General features: G+C 44.6%; 1 protein-coding gene and 1 non-coding gene across 3 annotated transcripts in view; both read left to right on the forward strand.

Annotated features, from left to right (window-relative positions):
• The first annotated feature begins 469 nt into the window (after positions 1-469).
• Positions 470-541, forward strand: trnaa-ugc (transfer RNA alanine (anticodon UGC)). Its single transcript has one exon. It is a non-coding gene; the product is annotated as a tRNA-Ala (tRNA).
• A 207-nt stretch (positions 542-748) lies between these two features.
• Positions 749-23,964, forward strand: part of ift172 (intraflagellar transport 172) — a 291,193-nt gene continuing 267,977 nt past the window's right edge. For both annotated transcript variants that reach the window (XM_043682226.2, XM_043682236.2), the window contains exons 1-4: positions 749-1,033; positions 9,521-9,664; positions 12,777-12,889; positions 13,637-13,676. In XM_043682226.2, coding sequence (XP_043538161.1) covers positions 995-1,033; positions 9,521-9,664; positions 12,777-12,889; positions 13,637-13,676 — 336 coding nt within the window. In that variant the 5' untranslated portion in view covers positions 749-994. The remainder of the gene's footprint in view (positions 1,034-9,520; positions 9,665-12,776; positions 12,890-13,636; positions 13,677-23,964) is intronic.

Genomic DNA, 23,964 nt, shown 5'->3' on the forward strand with positions numbered 1-23,964 from the left:
CTTGAAGTCACCAAGTTTGTAGCTTTCTTTCTTATCTGGAGTAACGTTCGTGTTCTTTGTTACATTTGTTACTAGAGAGAAGGAGAAAGAGAGGCGACCTGATCGAGGTATACAAGATAATGAGACTATCACCTGATGAAGGAGCGTCGCTCCGAAAGCTAGTGTGCTTCCAATTAAACCTGTTGGACTATAACCCCCTGGTGTTGTGTGATTTTTAACTAAGATAATGAGAGGCACGGATAGAGTCAACTGCCAGATCCTGCTTCTCGGGTGCTGCCTGACCTGCTGCGCTTTTCCAGCACCAGATCAAATGACCACTTTGTTGGCTGTTACCACTAAATAACATTATAAATGAGCTCAAGGTTAGGTGTAAGATTAAAACAAGATCAATGAACAAACAAAAATTTTTAAGAACAACAAATGATTCCGAAACAACTATCTATATATCACCAGCTTTCCGTAGCCATGCGGGGATGTAGCTCAGTGGTAGAGCGCATGCTTTGCATGTATGAGGCCCCGGGTTCAATCCCCGGCATCTCCATTTTTCCTTCCCCCTTAGTCAGGCACTTCGTACGTTTCATTGGCAGTTAATGGGGCGACACTGGCCTCCGGGTAAACCAGGCAATTTTGTTCCGGTTCAATCTCGGTTTCTACAGTTTACATTCTCTAGTTCTGTAGGAAGAATGAAACAATTGACGTAAGCATGTTATTTTATTTTCCAGATGTTATTTTCCAGATGAGAACCTGCACTGGATAGCAGAGCAGTTGAAATTTTAGGTTATGCCATTGTTATTTAAAACCTTTTTTGTAAAACAAAACCACCTTCATTGTCAACTGCCAATCTATTCGTTTTTATCAACTTCGTGCGAAACACGTCATCCAGACGTTGAGTACTCAGTGACGTGGCGGGACGGTAACTAGGGAAACAGTGGCTGGGTCCGGAGCTTGGGGGAAGAAATAAAGCGGACGGAGCCGAAGCCAAAGCCGGAATCCAATGCAGCTGAAACATCTGAAAACCCTCCTGAATCCTCAGGTACAGCACTCACAAACAGCTCACAGGTTGTGGCCACTCGTAATGTCCATTACGGGAAAGACTCTTCCCTTCTTTTCTGGGTCGTCCGGGGTGGGAAATGCGCCCGATTTTTAAACTGATCAGAAAAAGACAAATTGCTGGAGAAATTCAGGTATTGGTGGAGAGTTAATGCTTTCGTGATTTTAGAGAAGATTTGTGGATCAGGTTGTAAGTTTGCTTGCTGAGCTGGTAGATTTGTTCTCAGACGTTTCGTTTCGTCAACATGCTTGGTAACATCATCATAGAGCCTCCCATAAAGTGCTGGTGTTCCGTCCTGCTTGCTATGTGCCTTGGTCCGTTGTGGTGGGTGATATCACTTCAGGTTCGTTTTCTATGAAGTTGGTAAATGGAGTTCAAATCAATATGTTTGTTAATGAAGTTCCAGTTTGAATGCTAGGCCTCTGGGAATTCCTGTGTGTATCTTTGTTTAGCCTGTCCCAGGATGGTTATGTTGTCCTAGTCAAACTGGTGTCCCTCATCGTCTGTGTGTATGGATACTAGTAATCGGGTAGACACAAAAAGACATAGCATCCCCAGAGACTCTAGCCATGCCACCATACATTAAAGATATTGTGGAGATGACAACAGACTACTCTGGCCCCTACACATCATGGTAGCCCACAAACTTACCACAACATTGAAACAGCTGCTGATGAATCTAAAGGACCTCGTACCAACAACCAGTAGAATGAGCGCCATATACAAAATACCTGTCAAGGACCTCAGCAAACATTACATTTTGCTATGGGTAGGAAAATAGCCACGAGAATACATGAGCACCAACTAGTCACAAAAAGACATGACCAACCACCACTAGATGAAGAGGGACACTAGTTTGACTGGGACACCCTAAACAAAGACATGCATGGGCATTCCTAGAGGCCCAGTATTCAAACCAGAACTCCTTTAACAAACATATCGATTTGGACCCTATTTACTAACTTCTCAGAAAATGAACCAGCGGTGCTATCACCCACCACAACAGACCAAGACACATAAATAGCAAGCAGGACAGAACAACAACACTTCATGGGAGGCTTACCGAACATGGTGATGAAACGTCTGAGAAAAAAATCCACCAGCTCAGTGAGCGAACTTACAACCTGACAGTTAATGTTCCCAGTCCAGTGACCTCCTTCAGAACTCGAAACTTTAACTGTGATTTCTCTGTCCACAGATACTGCCTGACTATTGAGTTTCTTGAGCAATTTCTGTTTTTGTTTCAGATCTCCACTTCTTTTGTTTCATTTGAACCATTAAGGTCGACACTAGTCATTCAGAAAAGGACCTGCATTTGTGTAGCATTTTTCAAGATTTCCCAGAGCTACATTCCTTATTTGAACGACATTCATTGTTATAATGTGGAATCTGTAGATTTTGAGAGTTGCAACTTATTCAGTCTGAGTGAAAGTGCAACTCCTGCAGATTTACCCTTGTTTTACTGATCATCTTCACATTTGTGTATACTTATTTATTTATATTTCAATCCTTCAGTTTCACATGTTAATTGGATGAAGTTCCAGTCTGAAGGGAGCTGAGTTGTAATTCATGTTCAGCTTCATATTGCCATTATATCTGCCGTCATGTCAAGAAACATAAAAACATTGACTAAACCTGACAAATGTATGGCACAGAAGATGATATGGCTCAATTTTCTGTGTAAGTTGAAAAACAGTGATTCAACCTATCCTTAGCTGCTGATTAGGACCATTTAGTAGCTGACAATGTGATAGTTGTGATAGCAGCCCAAGTAATGACAAGGCCTGGTGTGTAGGGCTGAGGTAAGGAAATGAGAGTAGGTTTTCAGGCCCTAAAATTATTTAACTCCATATTGAGTCACAAAGACTGCAGAGTCACAAAGCTCTAGCATGTGCTGAGCTTCCTTGGAGCACTGCAGCAAACTGTAGGGAATACAGTTAGTGGCATGTTGAAGTGACAAGCTCAGGGTCATTTTTGCAATCCGAATGTAGATGATCTGCAAAAGGTTGCCCAGTCTGTGCATCCTCTCCCCAATGTAGAGGAGACCACATTGTGAGCAGCGAATACTGTAGTGCTCTGATGAAGAGTCATCTAGACTCAAAATGTTAGCTTGCTGTCTCTCCATGGATGCTGCCTGACCAACTGTGATTTCCAGCATTTTTTGTTTTCGGTACTGTAGACTAAGTTGAGTGAGGGGCAGATAAGTTACTGCTTCAGCTAGAAAGGGTGTCTAGGACCTTGGATAGTGAAGAGGAAGGAAATAAATGGGCATGTTATGCCTTTTGTGATTACATGGGAAGATACCATGGTGATGTGGGATGGCATTGGGAGTGGAGAAGGAGTGGCCCAGGATGTCCTGGAGGAAAAGGGCCCTGTGGAAGGCTGACAAGGAATTGGAGGGGAATATGTGTCTGGCGGTGGCATCCTGCTAGAGGTGGCAGATGTGGCTACTAATGGTCCTTTGGATGTAGATGCTGGTGGTGTGGTAAGTGAAGAAGAGGGGGAGCCTGTCACTGTTGTGAGAGAAAGAGAAGGGGTAAGGGCCAAAGTGGGTCAAGGATTGTTGAAGGCCCTGTCAACCATGGTGGTAGGGAATCCTTCGTTGCGGAAGAAGCTGAACATTTTGGAAATGGAGAAACAGCGAATGCAAAAGAAGCTTTACAGGAAGTGGGGTGTGAGACTGTGTAGTCCTGGTAACTGTGGGAATCGGTGTATTTGTAGTTGATAAAGTGGCCTGCCTATCCCAGAAATGTAAGGGGAGATGATGACCTTATGGTTATTATCGTTGGACTATTAAACCAGAGACGTGGCTAATATTCTGGGGAACTGGGTTCAAATACCGCCATATTGAATTTGAATTCAATCTGGAATTAAGAATTTAATGATGACTATGATTCCATTGTTGATTTTCTGGTTCACTAATATCGCTAAGGGAAGGAAACTGCTATCCTTACCTGTTCTGGCCTACTTGTGACAACCACTGCAATGTGGTTGACTCTGTCTCAATTAGGGATGGACAATAAATGCTGGTCCAGCCAGTGATGTCATTGTCTCGTGAATGAATGAATGAATGAATGAATAAAAGAAATGGAAACAGAGATGTTGAGGAAGAGATGAGCCAGATGAAGGTGAGAGGAAATTGAAAGCAAAATAGTAAATGTTTCTAATTCCAGACAAGAGCTGGAACCAGCACCGATGATATCATCAATGTACTGAAGGGAGAGGGTTGTGAGCGGAGGTCAGAATAGGACCGAAATGTTCCTCGTATCACACAAAGGTACAGGCATAACTGGGGCCCGTGCAGGTACCCATGGCCACACCATTGAACTAAAGAAAGTGAGAGGAGTTAAAGGAGAAATGAAAATGAACTCAGCCAGGTGGAGGAAGGTGGTGTTTGATAGGGATGGGTTGGGCTTTTTTTCCAGAAGGAAACTGAGATCCCCAGCCCTGAGCCCTGGATTGATCATCCATGGTGAAGAGGAGGTGGCTGGAATCCACAAACTTGAAATTCTGGAACAGATGTAATGCTTCAGAAGAATCATGGATATGAGTGAAAAGGGACTGGACAAGGGAAGAAAAAAATTGAGCTTAAAAATGTGTTGCTGGAAAAGCGCAGCAGGTCAAGCAGCATCAAACGAACAGGAGAATCGACGTTTCGGACATAAGCCCTTCTTCAGGAAGGCTTATGCCCGATTCTCCTGTTCCTTTGATGCTGCCTGACCTGCTGCGCTTTTCCAGCAACACATTTTTAAGCTCTGATCTCCAGCATCTGCAGTCCTCACTTTCTCCGAGAAAAAAATTGAATTGAGTTAAGGTAGGAAAAGATGAGTTCTGTGGGACAGGAACAGGCAGGAACAGTGAGTCTGCCTGAACAGTCCTGTTGTTGGATTTTGGAAAGGAAATAGAAGTGGACTTTGTGAGGTAGAGGGATTGTGAACTTGGAAGCAGTGGGCAGGCGATCACGAGATGAATTGAGATCACTGATCATTGTGGAAGCAATAGCCTGGAGTTCACTGGTGGGGTCATGGTCCAGGGCGATGGGAGGAGGTATCCGTTAGCTGATGCTTTGCCTCTGTAATGTAGAGATCAGTACGCCAGACAACAGCTGGACCACTCTTGCGGCTGATTTGATTACAAAGTTAAGGTTGGATCTGAGAGTGTGGAATGCAGTCAGTTCAGATGGCATTAGGTTGGAATGGATAAAGGGATGCAGAGAAATTATGGTGACCAGTGTCTTGATGAACAAATTGAGTGCAGGTAAAAGGCTTGAGGGAGAGATCCAGGTGAAGGCGACTCTGTTGCGTATGGTCCAATGATGCCAGCTTGTACAAAAGGTCTCTGAAATGTCCATCTTCTTTCCCAAACATTGTCAACTAGTAATGGTCCCAATTAGCAGCTATTGATTCGCCATGCTGACCTTTATCTGTTCCTTTGTCTTGTCCAACTGTTGTTTTTACCTCTGTGCTTCATCCTCAGCATATATGGCAATCTCTTCCTGGCAACAAGCAGTTTTGAAGACGGTTCACCAGAAATATTAACTCTGCTTTCTCTGCGTTTTCCAGCCATTTCTGTTTTTGTTTCTAACATCTCTGTTCACCTCCTCTGTATGTTCCCTCACATTCATCCTGTTGTCAGAACTGTACACAGTACTCCAGCTACAGTCTAACTATTGCAGTTCTGGCTTGCATTCACTGTTCTTGGGTCTTGGCCAATAAATCTTCTGGGAGAAAGTGAGGACTGCAGATGCTGGAGATCAGAGCTGAAAATGTGTTGCTGGAAAAGCGCAGCAGGTCAGGCAGCATCCAAGGAGCAGGAGAATCGACGTTTCGGGCATGAGCCCTTCTTCAGGAATGAGGAAAGTGTGTGCCAAGCAGGCTAAGATAAAAGGTAGGGAGGAGGGACTTGGGGGAGGGGCGTTGGAAATGCGATAGGTGGAAGGAGGTTAAGATGAGGGTGATAAGGTGAGGGTGATAGGCCGGAGTGGGGTGGGGGCGGAGAGGTCAGGAAGAAGATTGCAGGTTAGGAAGGTGGTGCTGAGTTCGAGGGTTGGGACTGAGACAAGGTGGAGGGAGGGGAAATGAGGAAACTGGAGAAATCTGAGTTCATCCCTTGTGGTTGGAGGGTTCCTAGGCAGAAGATGAGGCGCTCTTCCTCCAGCTGTCATGTTGCTATGGTCTAGCGATGGAGGAGTCTAAGGACCTGCATGTCTTTGGTGGAGAGGGAGGCGGAGTTGAAGTGTTGAGCCACGGGGTGGTTGGGTTGGTTGGTCCAGGTGTCCCAGTGGTGTTCTCTGAAATGTTCCGCAAGTAGGCGGCCTGTCTCCCCAATATAGAGGAGGCCACATCGGGTGCAGAGGATGCAATAGATGATGTGTGTGGAGGTGCAGGTGAATTTGTGGCAGATATGGAAAGGTCCCTTGGGGCCTTGGAGGGAAGTAAGGGGGGAGGTGTGGGCGCAAGTTTTGCATTTCTTGCGGTTGCAGGGGAAGGTGCCGGGAGTGGAGGTTGGATTGATGAGGGGTGTGGACCTGACGAGGGAGTCACGGAGGGAGTGGTCTTTTCGGAACGCTGATAGGGGAGGGGAGGGAAATATATCCCTGGTGGTGGGGTCTGTTTGGAGGTGGCAGAAATGACGACGGAGGATACGATGTATATGGAGGTTGGTGGGGTGGTAGGTGAGGACCAGTGGGGTTCTGTCCTGGTGGCGATTGGAGGGTTGGGGCTCAAGGGCGGAGGAGCAGGAAGTGGAGAAGATGCGGTGGAGAGCATCGTCGACCATGTCTGGGGGGAAATTGCGGTCTTTGAAGAAGGAGGCCATCTGGGTTGTTCGGTATTGGAACTGGTCCTACTGGGAGCAGATGCGGCGGAGACGAAGGAATTGGGAATATGGAATGGCGTTTTTACAGGGGGCAGGGTGGGAGGAGGTGTAGTCCAGGTAGCTGTGGGAGTCGGTCGGTTTATATTAAATGTCCGTGTTGATTCAGTCGCCCAAGATAGAAATGGAGAGGTCTAGGAAGGGGAGGGAGGAGTCTGAGACGGTCCAGGTAAATTTGAGGTCGGAGTGGCAGGTGTTAGTAAAGTGGATGAATTGTTCAACCTCCTCGTGGGAGCACAAGGCAGCACCGATGCAGTCATCGATGTAGCGGAGGAAAAGGTGGGGGGTGGTGCCAGTGTAGCTGCGGAAGGTGGACTGTTCCACATATCCTATGAAGAGGCAGGCATAGCTGGGGTCCATGCGGGTGCCCATGGCTACTCCTTTGGTTTGGAGGAAGTGGGGGGATTGGAAAGAGAAGTTGTTCAGAGTGAGGACCAGTTCAGTCAGTCGAAGGAGGGTGTCAGTGGAAGGGTATTGGTTGGTACTGCGGGAAAGGAAGAAATGGAGGGCTTTGAGTTCTTCGTGATGGGGAATGGAGGTGTACAGGGCCTGGATGTCCATGGTGAAGATAAGGCATTGGGTACCGGGGAAGCGTAAATCATGGAGGAGGTGGAAGGCGTTGGTGGTGTCCCGAAAGTAGGTGGGTGCTGATGACCTTGTATACTTGCCAGAGATCTGTAGACATGCCAAGAACTTTCTGCTTCTCAACATAAAGTCATAGAGACATAGAGCCACTGTGCCACCAAAATGTAAAAATGTTGTCTCTCATGTCCTTCTCAAACCGTTCTCTTCTCACCTTAAAAATATGCCCCCTAGTTTTGAACTCCTCCACTCTAGGGGAATTACCCTAGACATTCAGCACCTCTGTGACTTTCATGACTTTCTAAACCTCAATTAGGTCACCCCTCAACCTCCAATGCTCCGGTGAAAAACATTCCCAGTCTTTCCTGTCTATTTTTATAACTCAAACCCTCCATTCCTGGCAACATCCTGGTAAATCTTTTCTGAACTCAATCCAGTTTAATAATATCCTTCCTATAACTGGGTCCCCAGAACTGCGCATAGTATTTCAGAAGAGGCCTCAACAACATCCTGTACATCCTCAACATGACGTCCCAACTTCTATACTCCGGTTTGAGCAATGAAGGCAAATGTGCTCAATTAAGAGAAAGTGAGGACTGCAGATGCTGGACATCAGAGTCGAGAATGTGGTGCTGGAAAAGCACAACAGGTCAGGCAGCATCCGAGGAGCAGGGCTTATGTCCGAAACGATGATTCTGCTGCTATTCGGATGTTGCCTGACCTGCTGTTCTTTTCCAGCATAACATTCTCGATACTTGTGCACAATGCCTTCTACACCATTCTGTCTACCTGTAGTGCAAATTTCAAAGAATTATACTTAATAGCTTGTCTTATTTGTTCTTCCCAAATGCATTATTCTGGATTCAATTCTATTTACCAATTTTCTGCCTGCCTGACCAATCCACAGTTTCCGGTAATCTGTCACTCTGTTCCTTATAATCTACGACGCAGTTCATTTGTGTATCATCGGCAAATTTTTAAAATCACACTACTTAAATTAAAGTTAATACTGCTACAACTTGTCCACACTGAAAGACTGGAGCGACTGGGCTTGTATACCTTTGAGTTTAGAAGACTGAGAGGGGATCTGATTGAGACATATAAGATTATTAAAGGATTGGATACTCTGGAGGCAAGGAACATGTTTCCGCTGATGGGTGAGTGCCGAACCAGAGGACACAGCTTAAAAATACGGGGTAGACCGTTTAGGACAGAGATGAGGAGAAACTTCTTCACCCAGAGAGTGGTGGCTGTGTGGAATGCTCTGCCCCTGAGGGCAGTGGAGGCCCAGTCTCTGGATTCATTTAAGAAAGAGTTGGATAGAGCTCTCGTGGATAGTGGAATCAAGGGTTATGGAGATAAGGCAGGAACAGGATACTGATTAAGGATGATCAGCCATGTTCATATTGAATGCTGGTGCAGGCTCGAAGGGCAGAATGGCCTACTCCTGCACCTATTGTCTATTGTCTATAACTCTTAATTATCAACCAGAATGTAATATGCCATTTTACTATTCCCACAGCCAAAAATCACTTCACTCCATATTCTTGCACCTCAAAACCCTGGTTACAGGATCCTACACCCCCTCATCTTGGTCCCAAGACCATTCTTTCATTGCTGTGTAGGCATATTTCTTTGAATACTGCCACACACACTGCATGTAGTTTGCTACTTTTCAAATAATGCTCATGTGTTGTGCTTGTAAAAGCTAAAACCTTGCTTAGAGAGAAAGAAAGTCAGTGATTGCTCTGGAAAGTTACATTTGAAAGCAGGTAAATAGTTAAGAAAGGCTAATTCAAAATCAACATCAGAATAAACATGAAGATGATCAGATGCAGTCGATTACCAGAGAGAGAGTTTTTAAGGAGAAAGGGAGGACTGTAGATGCTGGAGATCAGAGTCAAAAAGCCTAAACAAATGGCAGGAAATTCTGGAAGAGCAAAGTCAAATAGAATAATTACTTTTTTAATGCAGTTGTAATTTGTGAACTTCAATTTTCTTTTCTCTTCCCAGGATGGTGCTGCTAAAGTTACATGTATGTCATGGGCACCCAATAACACCAAGTTTGCAGTCTGCACTGTGGACAGAGTTGTTCTTCTCTATGATGAAAACGGAGAAAGAAGGGATAAATTCTCTACTAAACCTGCAGATGCCAAGGTTAAAAACTATTTTCCAAAATAATTATAAGTAATGACGTGACAAATATATAATTAACATGTTCTAGAGAGTACCTTTATCTAACTATACAGCAGGAGAGTAAATTTGTTTGTTATAATTAGTCATTAAACTTAACCTGTCATAATTTTCTATCTTCTTAAGATCAGTTGTACATGTTCTGAGCTGAATTATAATAGCTCAAAGTGGGCCAAAGTGTATGACAAGATAATTGTAAGTAAAAGAATAGTACAAAGAAACTTCTTTTATATAGGCTAAGTAAAAGAGTCACAGTCCTTTGTACACTAAGGACTGAAATTTACCAAAAATAGTTTAGGTGCCAATTTTTGGGGTGTTTCATGGTGAGTCTCTGTGAGATCCAGTGAGTTTTCTCACATATCTCTGCTGTTCAACCCATCATGTATGCACCATGCCTCCATTTGCCTTTAGCAAACCTTTCTGCCATCCACACATTAGTAAACTTCCGGCACTATAGCATTTCAAATGCTGCATGCCAGGAAGTGCCATTCACAGTGCAATTCAGCATAATTCTAAAGGACATGGATGAGAAAGAGGTTTGTCAGCTTTTCTGACAGGGACTTGAATGTCCTGGTAGGTGCGGTGATCTAGAGAAGAGCCATTCATCTTCATCAGCATTGCTAGAGGAGACACAGCACCAGACCCTGCCACCAAGGTCTGAAGTTGCTTCTTAGGCCAGAGTAATGTCTGCAGTTGGATAAATGTCCACCAGGACAGGAAAGGCGTAAATGACCTGCATTCTGCAAGAGTAAGTGAAACCATCATCTCTCTTCTACTTCACATGTACTCAATCCCTGCCACAGACTACAGTGCCACTGCAAGTCTCTCACCAGTATTCTTTGGAAGACCAGCAACTGTGGGTCTCCTGCATTTTTGCTACAATGTTGGTTGCAAACTCCATATTAAGAGACTGCAACAGATTCAGTGAAGGTTGATGCTGGCTCTGGGCTTCCAGCCATTCATTCCAATGGATGCTCTGAATGTGGTGGCTACAGAGACAACATGAGCTTTTAGACCTGAATCCATTGGTGATTGTTCCAATGAGTCTATATGGGTAATATTAGAAACAAAGCAGCCCCATAGTAATATGTTCGTTCAGCAGTCACAGCATACACACATGATCTTTAAACAGCATCCTCAAAACACTGGGACATGGAAGCTTCTGACAAGGAGGTGAATGAGATGGCTGTATATAGACCTTGCACATCAGACCTGATTTCAGACAACCGGCTGAAGGAGGAGCAGTGTTCTGAAAACTAGTACTTCCAAATAAACCTGTTGAACTATAACCTGGCATTGAGTGATTTTTAACTTTGTACATCCCAGTCCAACATCCACACCACAGGCTATTTGGTGCACATACGTTTGGGGATTGCATGTTTGGTAGCAATGATGGGAACTTTCACTCCAACATTACCCAAGAAAGGCAGCACTGTGTATTAGATATTAGTGTGGGCATTTTAGAATTCAGGATATTTGTGCAACAATGAAACTTTGAAAGGAAATTGTGAATTTTGGAAGTAATACATTTTTAGAACTTGCTTGATATTACTTTTTCTTCACAGCTATTGCTAGGATTAATTTGTCATGTCATATAATATTGTCAAGTTTGCTTATGGCCAGAATTTTAGTCAGCTTTTAGGAGGTCAATGCCAGAGATTAAAGAATTATGTGTTAACAGATATGAGTCCGTATCTGTTTAATGCTATTGCCCCTTTCAGGCCCTCACATCACTCATAAGTTGAGGCCATTCCCACAGAGATTTTAAAAAATCATTCGCTGCACCCGCTCCAGGTGTATGACAGCCATTTTTCATAGTGTATTTGTGATTTGGATGAGGTTGGAAGGCAATACAGATTGCACTTCATGGAATGAATTGCTGGCTGTTATGTAGGTGACCTTTCTCCTCCCCCCAAACCTCCATCTTCCTTTCTGTCTTGCCCTCCCTCTCAATCCCATAAACTTCTCCATGTTCTCACCCTACTCTATTAAATATTTAACTGCTTATTTCTTCACTTTACCTTTGAGCGAGCTTAATTATGCCACCCATAATTTTGCCCTGCCCCATCAACCCTTCTCACTATTGCAATATCTCTTTTCTGTCTTATGTTCTCTCATCTCTCATCTATATGTTGAGATGCCCACTCCCCCCACTCTGACATTTTACGATAATTATCCCCTCTGCATTTCAATATGCTGCTTTCAATCCCATAATTGACTTTCTGATATTTCCACCTCAGAAAATACCACCACTTCACCTTCAGTTAACAGATTAGCCTATATTTACTCTGACCCAACCCATGACTGTTTTGGAAAGACAGCCCTGATTGATGAGTGATTAAACCTGTGGCAGTTCTCTGTGGAGCTCCCTTGCTGATGTACTGTGAATCTGTCGCCCATTTCCCAGACCATTACGATACAAAGCCTTGAATCTAATTGGCTCAAGCATTTGGATGGAGATTTGGTAATATCCTTGACTCACTGTGCCAACACCCACTGACTAAACGCAGTCTTCCTAGACTTAACCTGCAGGACATGATCATTTTATTGAAGCACATGCAGTTTATTTACTGCAAAAGCTGCTGGATGACATTGATGTATCAAGATGCCAGAAAGCAACATATTTCCTCATTGACTGATATGATTTTTTTTCTGCTGTAAAAGGTGAGGCACAAGTACTGTGAACCTATAAGTTCTGAATGAGTTGTTAAAAAGGCAATGCTCACTTTGTGAGCATTCAAGTAATTACAAAGTTAGTAAGCGCAACGAAAACAAGAAACGGGCCCTGAAATGCACACTGTTTGGATGCAAGTGTTGGGTGCCTGCATGCAAAGCGACTGGCAACAGCATTATATTATAAGGAGTCAGGACAATCAGAAGTACAGATCTGTAACCAGTGCAAAGTATTATTGATGGACATAGATTCTTTTGGAGGCAATTTTGATCAGCAATTTAGTCATTTGTTCAGTGCACTTATCAGCGGTTATCTCTGTAATGCTTTAGTAGAAATATTTATGTTTTGTTCAAATTGATCATTGTAAACTATTTATTAAAGCAACTATTTACTGTTTTTCAGTATGGCAAAAAAAGTTATATGGTCAGAGGCATGGCGTTTTCACCAGATTCCACCAAAATAGCCATTGGACAGACAGATAGTATTATATATGTTTATAAAATTGGAGAGGAATGGTAAGTTCTGTGTTTGTGTATTTGTTTCTAAATTTATCATGTTCACAAAGTTTAGTTTGTGCTGTTAGAAAATCTGCATCTGTTACATTTATCTTTTTTGGAATCCTTGGCTGTTGGGCATGCAGATCCAAATGAGGCACAGTATGTGCAAAATGGTATTGTGGTTTAGCCACCTAAAAGCAAACAATTTCTGAGACTGGATGATGAAAATTCTGCACGTCCAGCTACAATTTGCCTGTCTAGTAGATCTTTGCACTGCATGGTCATGTGGTGGCAAACTTCAGAAATTTCCAGTGACCATTTTATGTCTCCATGTTCCACTAATAAGCCATGATGCTGTTGAGCTACCTGATTCAGGTATTCAAATACTAAGACTTCCCTGTTCATTTTACTGTCAACTTCATTTCACAGATGCATTGTGACAATTCCATTGGGGTTCACATTCTTGTCCCCTGGTTCTTAAAGACAGATAATATCTTTGTTTATTAGATAATTGAGAGTTTCAACTCTTGCTGGTTTAACAGTACAGGAACAGGTAGCTCATGAGCAACAAAGTGACAAGAATAACTCAACATAAAACATGCTGTCACCATCAGTTCGGGTTTTGGGTATTTTTATTGTTTGAAACAACTTTGCAAGTATCTTACTTTAAAGCAGGAGGTTGAATTAGATCGACAGGCAGATCTGCTGCTTTACACCATTTCCCTTAAACTACACAACTGATTATTTTGGTTTTCTTTTCTTTAGGGGTGATAAGAAAGTTATCTGTAACAAGTTTGTGCAGACGGTAAGCAAATTTGCTATTATTAATGATCTGGCAGCTTTTTTGATTTTTGAAATCACTCCTCATTTTCTGTCAATGTACCTGTTTTTCTGTGCTGTATACGAGCCAAAAGCAACGATGGAATCAAATTCTTCTGTTTTGGTCTTCATTTTTCCTTATTTTCTTCTTTTAAGTAGAATTTGTCATGCATTTCCTGAATTTTTTCGTTTTTGTTCAATGAATAAAGCAGGAGTTGGGATATAAGATGAGGACTAGGAGTTATAGTAGAATTTTCTTTTATATAGAACGTAGAACATTACAGCGCAATACAGGCCCTTTGACCCTCGATGTTGCACCAACCTGTGGAACCAATCTGAAGCCCATCTATCCTACACTATTCCATTTTCATCCATGTGTCTATCCAATGACCATTTAAATGCCCTTAAAGTTGGTGAGTCTATTACTGTTGCAGGCAATTCCACGGCCCTACTACTCTCCGAGTAAAGGAACTATCTCTGACATCTGTCCTATATTTAAAGCCATGTCTTCTCGTGCAACCATCACCAACCAAGGAAAAAGACTTGCATTGTCCATCCTATCTAACCCTCTGATTATCTTGTTTGTCTCAGGTAAGTCAGCTCTCAACCTTCTGCTCTCTAACGAAAACAGCCTCATGTCTCTCAGCCTTTCTTTGTAAGACCTTCCATCCATATTAGGCAACATCCTAGTAAATCTCCTCTGAGCCCTCTCCAAAGCTTGACATCCTTCCTATAATGCGGTGACCAGAACTGTGCGCAATACTTCAAGTGCGGCCGCACCAGAGTTTTGTACAGCTGCAGCATGACTTTATGGCTCTGAAACTCAATGCCTCTACCAATAAAAGCTAACACACCATATGCCTTCTTAACAACCCTATCAATCTGGGTGGCAATTTTCAGGGATCTATGTAGATGGACACCGAGATCTCTCTGCTCATCTACACCGCCAAGAATGTTAGCATTAGCCCAGTGCTCTTTATTCCTGTTGCTCCTTCCAAAGTAAATCACCTCAAACTTTTTCTGCATTAAACTCCATTGCCACCTCTTAGCCCAACTCTGCAGCTTATCTATGACCCTCTGTAACCTACGACATCCTTTAGCATGATCCACAACTGCATCAACCTTAGTGTCATCTGCAAAATTACTAACCTATCCTTCTATGCCCTCATCCAGATCATTTACAAAATGACAAACAGCAGTGGCCCTAAAATAGATCCTTGCAGTACACCACCAATAACTGAACTCCAGGATGAACATTTCCCATCAACCACCACAGTATGTCTTCTTTCAGCTAGCCAATTCCTGATCCAAACCGTTAAATTACCCTCAATCCCATGCCTCCATATTTTGTGCAATCGCCTACCGTGGAGAACCTTTTCAAACACCTTACTGAAATCCATATCCTCCACATCAACTGCTTTACACTCATCCACCTGTTTGGTCATCATCTCAAAGAACTCAATAAGGTTTGCTCGCTGAGCTGCAAGATTCGTTTTCAGATGTTTCATCACCATACTCGGTAACATCTTCAGTGAGCCTCTGAATGAATCCAGAATCTCAACATGAGCTACAAATCTTCTCCAAACTTACTAACTCTACAAGATTTCGAGGCACGACCATGTTGACTATCCCTAATCAACTTATTCCTCTCTAGATGATTATAAATTCTATCTCTTATAACCTTTTCCAACACTTTGCCCACAATGGAAGTAAGGCTCACTGGTCTATAATTACCAAGGTTGTCTCTATTCCCTTTCTTGAACAAGGGAGCAACATCTGCTATCCTCCAGTCTTCAGGCACTATTCCTGCAGACAATGATGACATAAAGATCAAAACCAAAGGCTCTGCAACGTCCTCCCTGGCTTCCCAGAGAATCCTAGGATAAATCCCATCTGACTTCGGGGACTTTTCTGTTTTCACACTTTCCAGAGTTACTAACACCTCCTTCTTGTGAATGTCAATCCTAACTCCGTATTCTCTTCGACAACGTTGTTTTTTTCCAGTGTGAATACTGACAAAAAAAATCATTTACCACTTCCCCCATCTCCTTGGACTCCATGCACAGCGTCCCACTACGATCCTTGATGAGCCCTAATCTTCCCCTCGTCATTCTTTTACTCCTGATATATCTATCGAGTGTTTTCCGGTTTTCCTTGATTCTACCTGCCAATGATTTTTCATGTCCCCTCCATGCTCTTCTTAGCTCTCTCTTTAGGTTTTTCCTGGCTAACTTGTAACTCAAAAGCACCCTAACTAAGCCCTCACACCTCATCCTAACATAAGCCTCCTTTTTCCTCTTGACAAGAGATTCAACTTCCTTAGCTGAAAATGTATTGCTGGAAAAGTGCAGCAGGTCAGGCAGCATCCAAGGAACAGGAGAATCGACGTTTCAGGCATAAGCCCTTCTTCAGGAATTCAACTTCCTTAGTAAACCATGGCTGCCTTGCTTGACCACTTGTTCCCTGCCTGACAAGTACATACTTACAAAGGACATGCAATAGCTGTTCCTTGAATAAGCTCCACATTTCAATTGTGCCCCTTCCCTGCAGTGTCCTTCCCCATCCTATGCATGCTACATCTTGCCTAATTGCATCATAATTGCCTTCCCCCCAGCAATAACTCTTGCCCTGTGTTATCCCTTTCCATCGCTAAAGTAAATGTAACCGAATTGTGGTCACTATCAACAAAGTGCTCACCTACCTCCTGGCCCAGTACCATTACCTAGTACCAAATCCAATATGGCCTCACCTCTTTGTTGGCTTATCTTCATACTGTGTCAGGAAACCACCCTGCACACATTGGACAAAAACTGATCCATCAAAAGTACTCTATTTGTAGTATTCCCATCAATACTTGGCAAGTTAAAATCCCCCATAACAGCTACCCTGTTACTCTCACTCCTATCCAGAATTATCTTTACTATCCTTTCCTCTACATCTCTGGAACTATTCAGAGATTGATAGAAAACTCCCAACAAGGTGACCTCTCCTTTTCTGTTTCTAACCTCTGTTTGCCAATTTGTTGAGATCGATATTTAGCAGGCCTCATTTGAGGCCAATGATTTTAGCAAAAACTGTGCACTGAACCTGGGACTTTTCTAATAGATAAAATTGATAATGGAGCCCTATTTTACATATTTGCAGTGGTAAAAGTATTAGCTGAAACAAACAAGTTTGCACATCACAAGTTGGAATCTGAGTCTTTTCATGCAATAAACTTAGATGTGAATCTGAAGTTGAAGGAACTAACTAAAACAAGAAAAAGTCAAAATCAGAAACCATGCTATACAAAATGGATGACATAATTATTAAGATGTCTCTTGTTAGTCATCCTTAATTACTAAAACCTGCATTAGAAATCCTAGCCCAAAACCATTTTAAGAACCACATTTAATGATGCAAATTTGCCTTGACATCAATTTTACAAATGTTCTAGGTATACTAGACTCAAATCGCACCATGTTATGACCTGTACACAAGCTTGTAAAATTCTATGGGATTAATTTTCAATGCAATTGGTACAATAAACTGGCAGTAGTTGATTGGAAGCTCATTATAAATCCTGCTTGAGCAAACTAGGGTAACTAGGGTATAAAGCACATGACCAATGCTCCCATTGCCACTTTTACTTGCTGCAGGTGAAAATTAGGTCAAATGTTTAATGTTGTCAGAGTCAATTTATTTTCAGCTTTGTTGAGCAGAGAAGGAAAACAATTCATTTCTCAGAATCCTTTGGCAGAATCTGTCAAAATCAGAATCATCTTTGTATTCCTGGTTTGAGATTCTATTCCTACTTCTATGCTACTGCAACTTTGTGGTTTGCTTGAGTCCTTTTCTACTAAACAGCCTGTCAAAAATCAAACATCCATCCATTCCATCCTCCAGAAGTAAACTGTGGCAAGTCTGGGTGGCATAGTGGCTCAGTGGTTAGCACTGCAACCTCACAGCACCTGGGACCCAGGTTCGATTCCAGCCTCAGGCGACTGTCTGTGTGGAATTTGCATATTCTCTCTATGTATGCATGGGTTTCATCTGGGTGCTGCAGTTTCCTCCCACAGTCCAAAGATGTGCAGGTCAGGTGGATTGACCATTCTCAATTGCCCATAGTGTTAGGTGCATTCGTCAGAGGGGAATGTGTCTGGGTGGGTTACTCTTTGGAGGATTGGTGTGGACTTGTTGGGCCAATGGACTGTACGGAATCTAATCTAAAAAAAACTCAGTTCAATTTACGTGGTTTTAAAAAGCTGTCCACACTTTGCCAGGTAGGGATAAAATAAAAACATCTGTAGAAATTAGAACTTTGGGGTTCTGCTGAGAATTGATTTATGGCAGAAGATTGGAGAAACAATCTTGTTTTCAAAAATGAGGTTGAATAAATCCTAGTAGTCTTTCAACTCCCCTCATGAATTTATAAACCTCTATCAGGTCACCCCTCAACCTTCGATGCTCCAGGGAAAACAGCACGAGCCTATTCAGCCTCTCCCTATAGCTCAAAACCTCCAACCCTGGCAACATCCTTGTAAATCTTTTCTGAACCCTTTCAAGTTTCACAACATCCTTCTGATAGTAAGGAGACCAGAATTGCACACAATATTCCAACAGTGCCCTAACCAATGTCCTGTACAGCTGCAATACCAACACCGACACTCAATGCTCCGACCAATAAAGGAAAGCATGCCAAACACCACCTTCACTACCTGCAATTTTACTTTCAAGGAACTATGAACCTGCACTCCAAGGTCTCTGTTCAGCAACACTCCGCAGAACCTTACCATTTAGTATATAAGTCCTGTCCAGATTTGCCTTTCCAAAATGCAGCACCTCACATCTATCTAAATTAAACTCCATCTGCCACTTCTTGGCCCATTGGCCCATCTGATCAAGATTCCCTCTTACCTTAACCTTTTTCGCTGTCCACTACACCACCAGTTTTGGTATCATCTGCAAACTTAACTATACCTCCAATGTTCACATCCAAATCATTTATATAAATGAGGAAAGGTAGTGGATACAGCACCGATCCTTGTAGTACACCACTGGTCACAGGTCTCCAGTTTGATAAGCAATCCTCCATCACCACTCTCTGTCTTCTACCTTCAAGTCAGTTTCGTATCCAACTGGCTAGTTCTCCCTGTATTCCGTGAGATCTAACCTTGCTAACTGGTCTAACATGAGGGACCTTGTCCAACACCTTACTGAAGTTCATATAGATCACGTCCACTGTTCTGCCCTCATCGGTCCTCTTTGTTACGTCTTCAAAAAACTCAATGGAGTTTGTGAGACTGATTTCCCATGCACAAAACAATGTTGACGATCCCTAATCAGTCCTTGCCTTTCCAAATACCTGTACATTCTGTCCCTCAGGATTCCCTCCAACAACTTGCCCACCACCGACGTCAGGCTCGCCGGTCTATAGTCCCCTGACTTTCTCTTACCACTTTTCTTAAATAGTGGTGCCACGTTAGCCAATGTCCAGTCTTCCGTCACCTCATCTGTGACTATCGATGATACAAATATCTCAGTAAGGAGCCCAGCAATCACTTCCATAGTTTCCCACAGAGTTCTAGGGTGCACCTGATCAGGTCTTGGGGAGTAAAATCAAGTGCATACTGTAAGATAGTTCTCGAGAAGCATGCTGTAAGTCTTTTTACGGAGTTCATACTTAACCATTTTCAATAAAAGGTGGTACGCTGGCTAAGTGGTTAGCATGTTGCCTTACAGTGCAAGGGATTCAGGTTCGATTCTAGCCTTGGTGACTGTCTCTGTGGAGTTTTCTTGTTCTTGCATGGGGTTCCTTGTGGTGATATGGTTTCCTTCCACATGCCAAGGATGTGCAGACTAAATATTTGGCCATATTAAATTGCCCATAGTGTCAAGAGATGTGTGGATGAGCCAAGGGGAGTACAGTGTTATGGGGATAGAGTAGAAGGGTGGGTCGGGGTGCATGCTGTTCGGAGGGTTAGTGCGGACTTGACTGGCTGAGTGGACTTCTGCCACACTGTAGGGTTCTATGATACTATGGCTGACGATAGCAGAGCTTCCTGCAAACCTCTTTAACTCCACAGGGTGGCACGGTGGCACAGCAGTTAGCACTGCTACCTCACAGCGCCAATTCCCGCCTCAGGCGACTAACTGTGTGGAGTTTGCACGTTCTTCCCGTGTCTGCGTGGGTTTCCTCCGGGTGCTCCGGTTTCCTCCCACAGTCCAAAAATGTGCAGGCCAGGTGAATTGGCCATGCTAAATTGCCCGTAGTGTTAGGTAAGGGGTAAATGTAGGGGTATGGGTGGGTTGCGCTTTGGCGGGGCGGTGTGGACTTGTTGGGCCGAAGGGCCTGTTTCCACACTGTAAGTAATCTAATCTAATCTAATCTAATCTAATCTAATCTAATCTAATCCACACCTGGAAACAAGAAAACTAGAATAGAAGAATAAGAAAATTTGCTTAGTTTTTAAAAAGCTTTGACAACGTATTGCAGTGGAAACTATTGCAGGATCATTGAATTAATGGAGAGACAGTGAATTAGGTTAAAACTAGTTGGAGAATATAGCGAGCAAAATTTTGTGGACCCTCCTAAATTGTATGGAAGTAGCTATCAGTGTTTCAAAGAATTCTATGCTGTACATACTTTTGATGATTTTATTCACCAGTGTTTTGGACATAGGGCCAGAGAGATAAGATTATAAATTTGTAGAGGTGTGACCAATAATCCTGAGAATCAAGGAAAGGTGCAAGAAAATATAGGTAATATGATGGAATGAGCAAAATGGTCACAGGTGGGTTTCAAAGCTAGTAATTGGGAGACGGTACGTTTTATTTTTTTTAAAAATCAATCTACTTTGAAATAGAGAGCCTTTGGATAATGCGAAAGGGCAAAGGGATTGAGCACTAGGTTCACAAGGTATTAAACACACCATGAGGAGAAAGTGAGGTTTGCAGATGCTGGAGATCAGAGCTGAAAATGTGTTGCTGGAAAAGCGCAGCAGGTCAGGCAGCATCCAGGGAACAGGAGAATCGAGTTTCGGGCATAAGCCCTTCTTCAGGAATGAGGAAAGTTTGTCCAGCAGGCTAAGATAAAAGGTAGGGAGGAGGGACTTGGGGTAGGGGCGTCGGAAATGTGATAGGTGGAAAGAGGTCAAGGTGAGGGTGATAGGTCAGACTGGGGTGGGGACAGAGAGGTCAGGAAAAAGATTGCAGGTTAGGAAGGCGGTGCTGAGTTCGATGGATTTGACTGAGACAAAGTGGGGGGAGGGGAAATGAGGAAACTGGAGAAATCCGAGTTCATCCCTTGTGGTTGGAGGGTTCCTAGGCGGAAGATGAGGCACTCTTCCTCCAACCGTCGTGTTGTTGTGGTCTGGCGATGGAGGAGTCCAAAGACCTGCATATCCTTGGTGGAGTGGGAGGGGGAGTTGAAGTGTTGAGCCACAGGGTGGTTGGGTTGGTTGGTCCGGGTGTCCCAGAGGTGTTCTCTGAAACGCTCTGCAAGTAGGTGGCCTGTCTCCCCAATATAGAGGAGGCCACATCGGGTGCAGAGGATGCAATAGATGATGTGTGTGGAGGTGCAGGTGAATCTGTGGCGGATATGGAAGTTTCCTTTGGGGCCTTGGAGGGAGGTGAGGGGGGAGGTGTGGGCGCAAGTCTTGCACCTCCTGCGGTTGCAGGGGAAGGTGCCGGGAGTGGAGGTTGGGTTGGTGGGGGGTGTGGATCTGACAAGGGAGTCACGGAGGGAGTGGTCTTTACGGAATGCTGATAGGGGAGGGGAGGGAAATATATCCTTGGTGGTGGGGTCCGTTTGGAGGTGGCGGAAATGACGGTGGATGAGGCGCTGTACATGGAGATTGGTGGGGTGGTAGGTGAGGACCAGTGGGGTTCTGTCCTGGTGGCGGTTGGAGGGGCGGGGCTCAAGGGCAGAGGAGCGGGAAGTGGAAGTGATGCGGTGGAGGGCATCTTCGACCACGTCGGGGGGGGGAGATTGCGGTCCTTGAAGAAGGAGGCCTCTGGGTTGTACGTTTTTGGAACTGGTCCTCCTGGGAGCAGATGCGGCGGAGACGAAGGAATTGGGAGAATGGGATGGCGTTTTTACAGGGGGCAGGGTGGGTGGAGGTGTAGTCCAGGTAGCTGTGGGAGTCGGTCAGTTTGTAGTAGATGTCCGTGTTGATTCGGTCACCTGAGATAGAAATAGAAAGGTCGAGGAAGGGGAGGGAGGAATCTGAGACTGTCCAGGTGAATTTGAGGTCGGGGTGGAAGGTGTTGGGAAAGTGGATGAACTGTTCAACCTCCTTGTGGGAGCACGAGGCGGCGCCGATACAGTCATCGATGTAGCGGAGGAAAAGGTGGGGGGTGGGGCCAGTGTAGTTGCGGAAGATGGACTGTTCCACATATCCTATTAAGAGGCAGGCATAGCTGGGGTCCATGCGGGTGCCCATGGCTACTCCTTTCGTTTGGAGGAAGTGGGAGGATTGGAAAGAGAAGTTGTTCAGGGTGAGAACCAGTTCAGTCAGTCGAAGGAGGGTGTCAGTGGAAGGGTACTGGTCGGTACGGCGGGAAAGGCAGAAGCGGAGGGCTTTGAGCCCTTAGTGATGGGGGATGGAGGTGTACAGGGCCTGGATGTCCATGGTGAAGATAAGGCGTTGGGGACCGGGGAAGCGAAAATCATGGAGGAGGTGGAGGACATGGGTGGTGTCAAACGTAGGTGGGGAATTCTTGGACTAAGGGGGACAGGACCGTGTCAAGGTATGCGGAGATGAGTTCGGCGGGGCAGGAGCAGGCGGAGACAATGGGTCGGCCAGGGCAGTCAGGTTTGTGGATTTTGGGCAGGAGGTAGAAACGGGCGGTGCGGGGTTGTGGCATTATGAGGTTGGAGGCGGTGGATGGGAGATCCCCCGAGGTGATGAGGTCTGGGAGATGATGGTTTGGTGGTGGGGGGTGCGGTCATGGTCAAGGGGGCAGTAGGAGGAGGTATCTGCGAGCTGGCGCTTGGCCTCAGCGGTGTAAAGGTCGGTGCGCCAAACTACTACCGCGCCTCCCTTGTCTGCTGGTTTGATAGTGAGGTTGGGGTTGCAACGGAGGGAGCGGAGGGCTGTGCGTTCCGAGGGTGAGAGGTTGGAGTGGGTGAGAGGGGTGGGGGAGTTCAGGTGACGGTTAATATCGCGGCGACAGTTGGCTATGAAGAGGTCGAGGGCAGGTAGGAGGCCAGCACAGGGTGTCCAGGTGGATGGGGTGTGTTGGTGGCGTGAGAAGTGGTCGTCAGAAGGTGGGCGAGAGTCTTGGTTGAAGAAGTAGGCACGGAGGCGAAGGCGGCGGAAGAATTGTTCGATGTCACGCCATATGTTGAACTCATTAATCCGAGAGCATAGGGGAATGAAGGTGCGGCCTCTGCTGAGGACTGATCTTTCATCCTCAGAGAGGGGTAGGTCTGGAGGGATGGTGAAAACACGGCAGGGCTGGGAGCTAGGACCTGGTGTGGGGCTGGAGCTGGGTGTGGGTGGGGTTAGGCCTGGGGGCGGGGGACGGAGATCGGCGTGGGGGCAGGGTTGGGCGTGGTGATGGTGATCGTCGAAGGGGCGGGGTTAGACGTGGTGATGGATATAGGTGTGGGGGCGGGGTTAGGCATGCAGTCGGAGATCGGCGAAGGGCGGGGTTAGGCGTGGTGACGGATATCATCGTGGGGGCGGGGTTACCATGTCAAGTAATCAAAGGTGGAAGAGGGGAAAAAGTTGTGGCTGTAAGAGCTGCTAATTTTTTGAGGTATTTTAGTTGTTGGAGATGATTTCCTCAAATTTCCAGCTATTACTGTTTTATATATTGTTGCATTATTTTGGAACTTTGGGGGACAAAAGATCAAAACAACTGCACTTTAAAAAGGAGGAAGACAGACAAAGGCAGTGAGCACATGGTCAGAGAAAGCACTGAATCTGCACAGTTGCTGCCTTTGCTGTTTGAATTGAAATATTTCTGGTCATTGGCGTATGTCTAGGAAAAATTAACAACAGCGAAATTCACAGCTGACCTGAGAGGAACCTGTGTGGGAGACCTCACAGCAGAGGAACAGATAAATGCTTAGCTTTTAAGTGTAGCCTTGCTGTAAATCTACGATAGTGAATAGAGTAGGATCTTTCGTGAGTATATGTTTTACTGAGATCTGTCTCTTAATTAAACTTTAAAAATATAAGCCGTATGTATTAAATTGCCTGGAGCAGTGTTTTTTTTAGAGCAATAAGATGATGCTATTTTCTGGGTCTGTAGATTGTGAAGGAGCAAAGATGGCCTTTAGCAGA

Source organism: Chiloscyllium plagiosum, unplaced genomic scaffold (assembly GCF_037043375.1).
Source record: "Chiloscyllium plagiosum isolate Xiang-an unplaced genomic scaffold, Cpla_swu_hap1 HiC_scaffold_3, whole genome shotgun sequence".
Lineage (NCBI taxonomy): Eukaryota > Metazoa > Chordata > Chondrichthyes > Orectolobiformes > Hemiscylliidae > Chiloscyllium > Chiloscyllium plagiosum.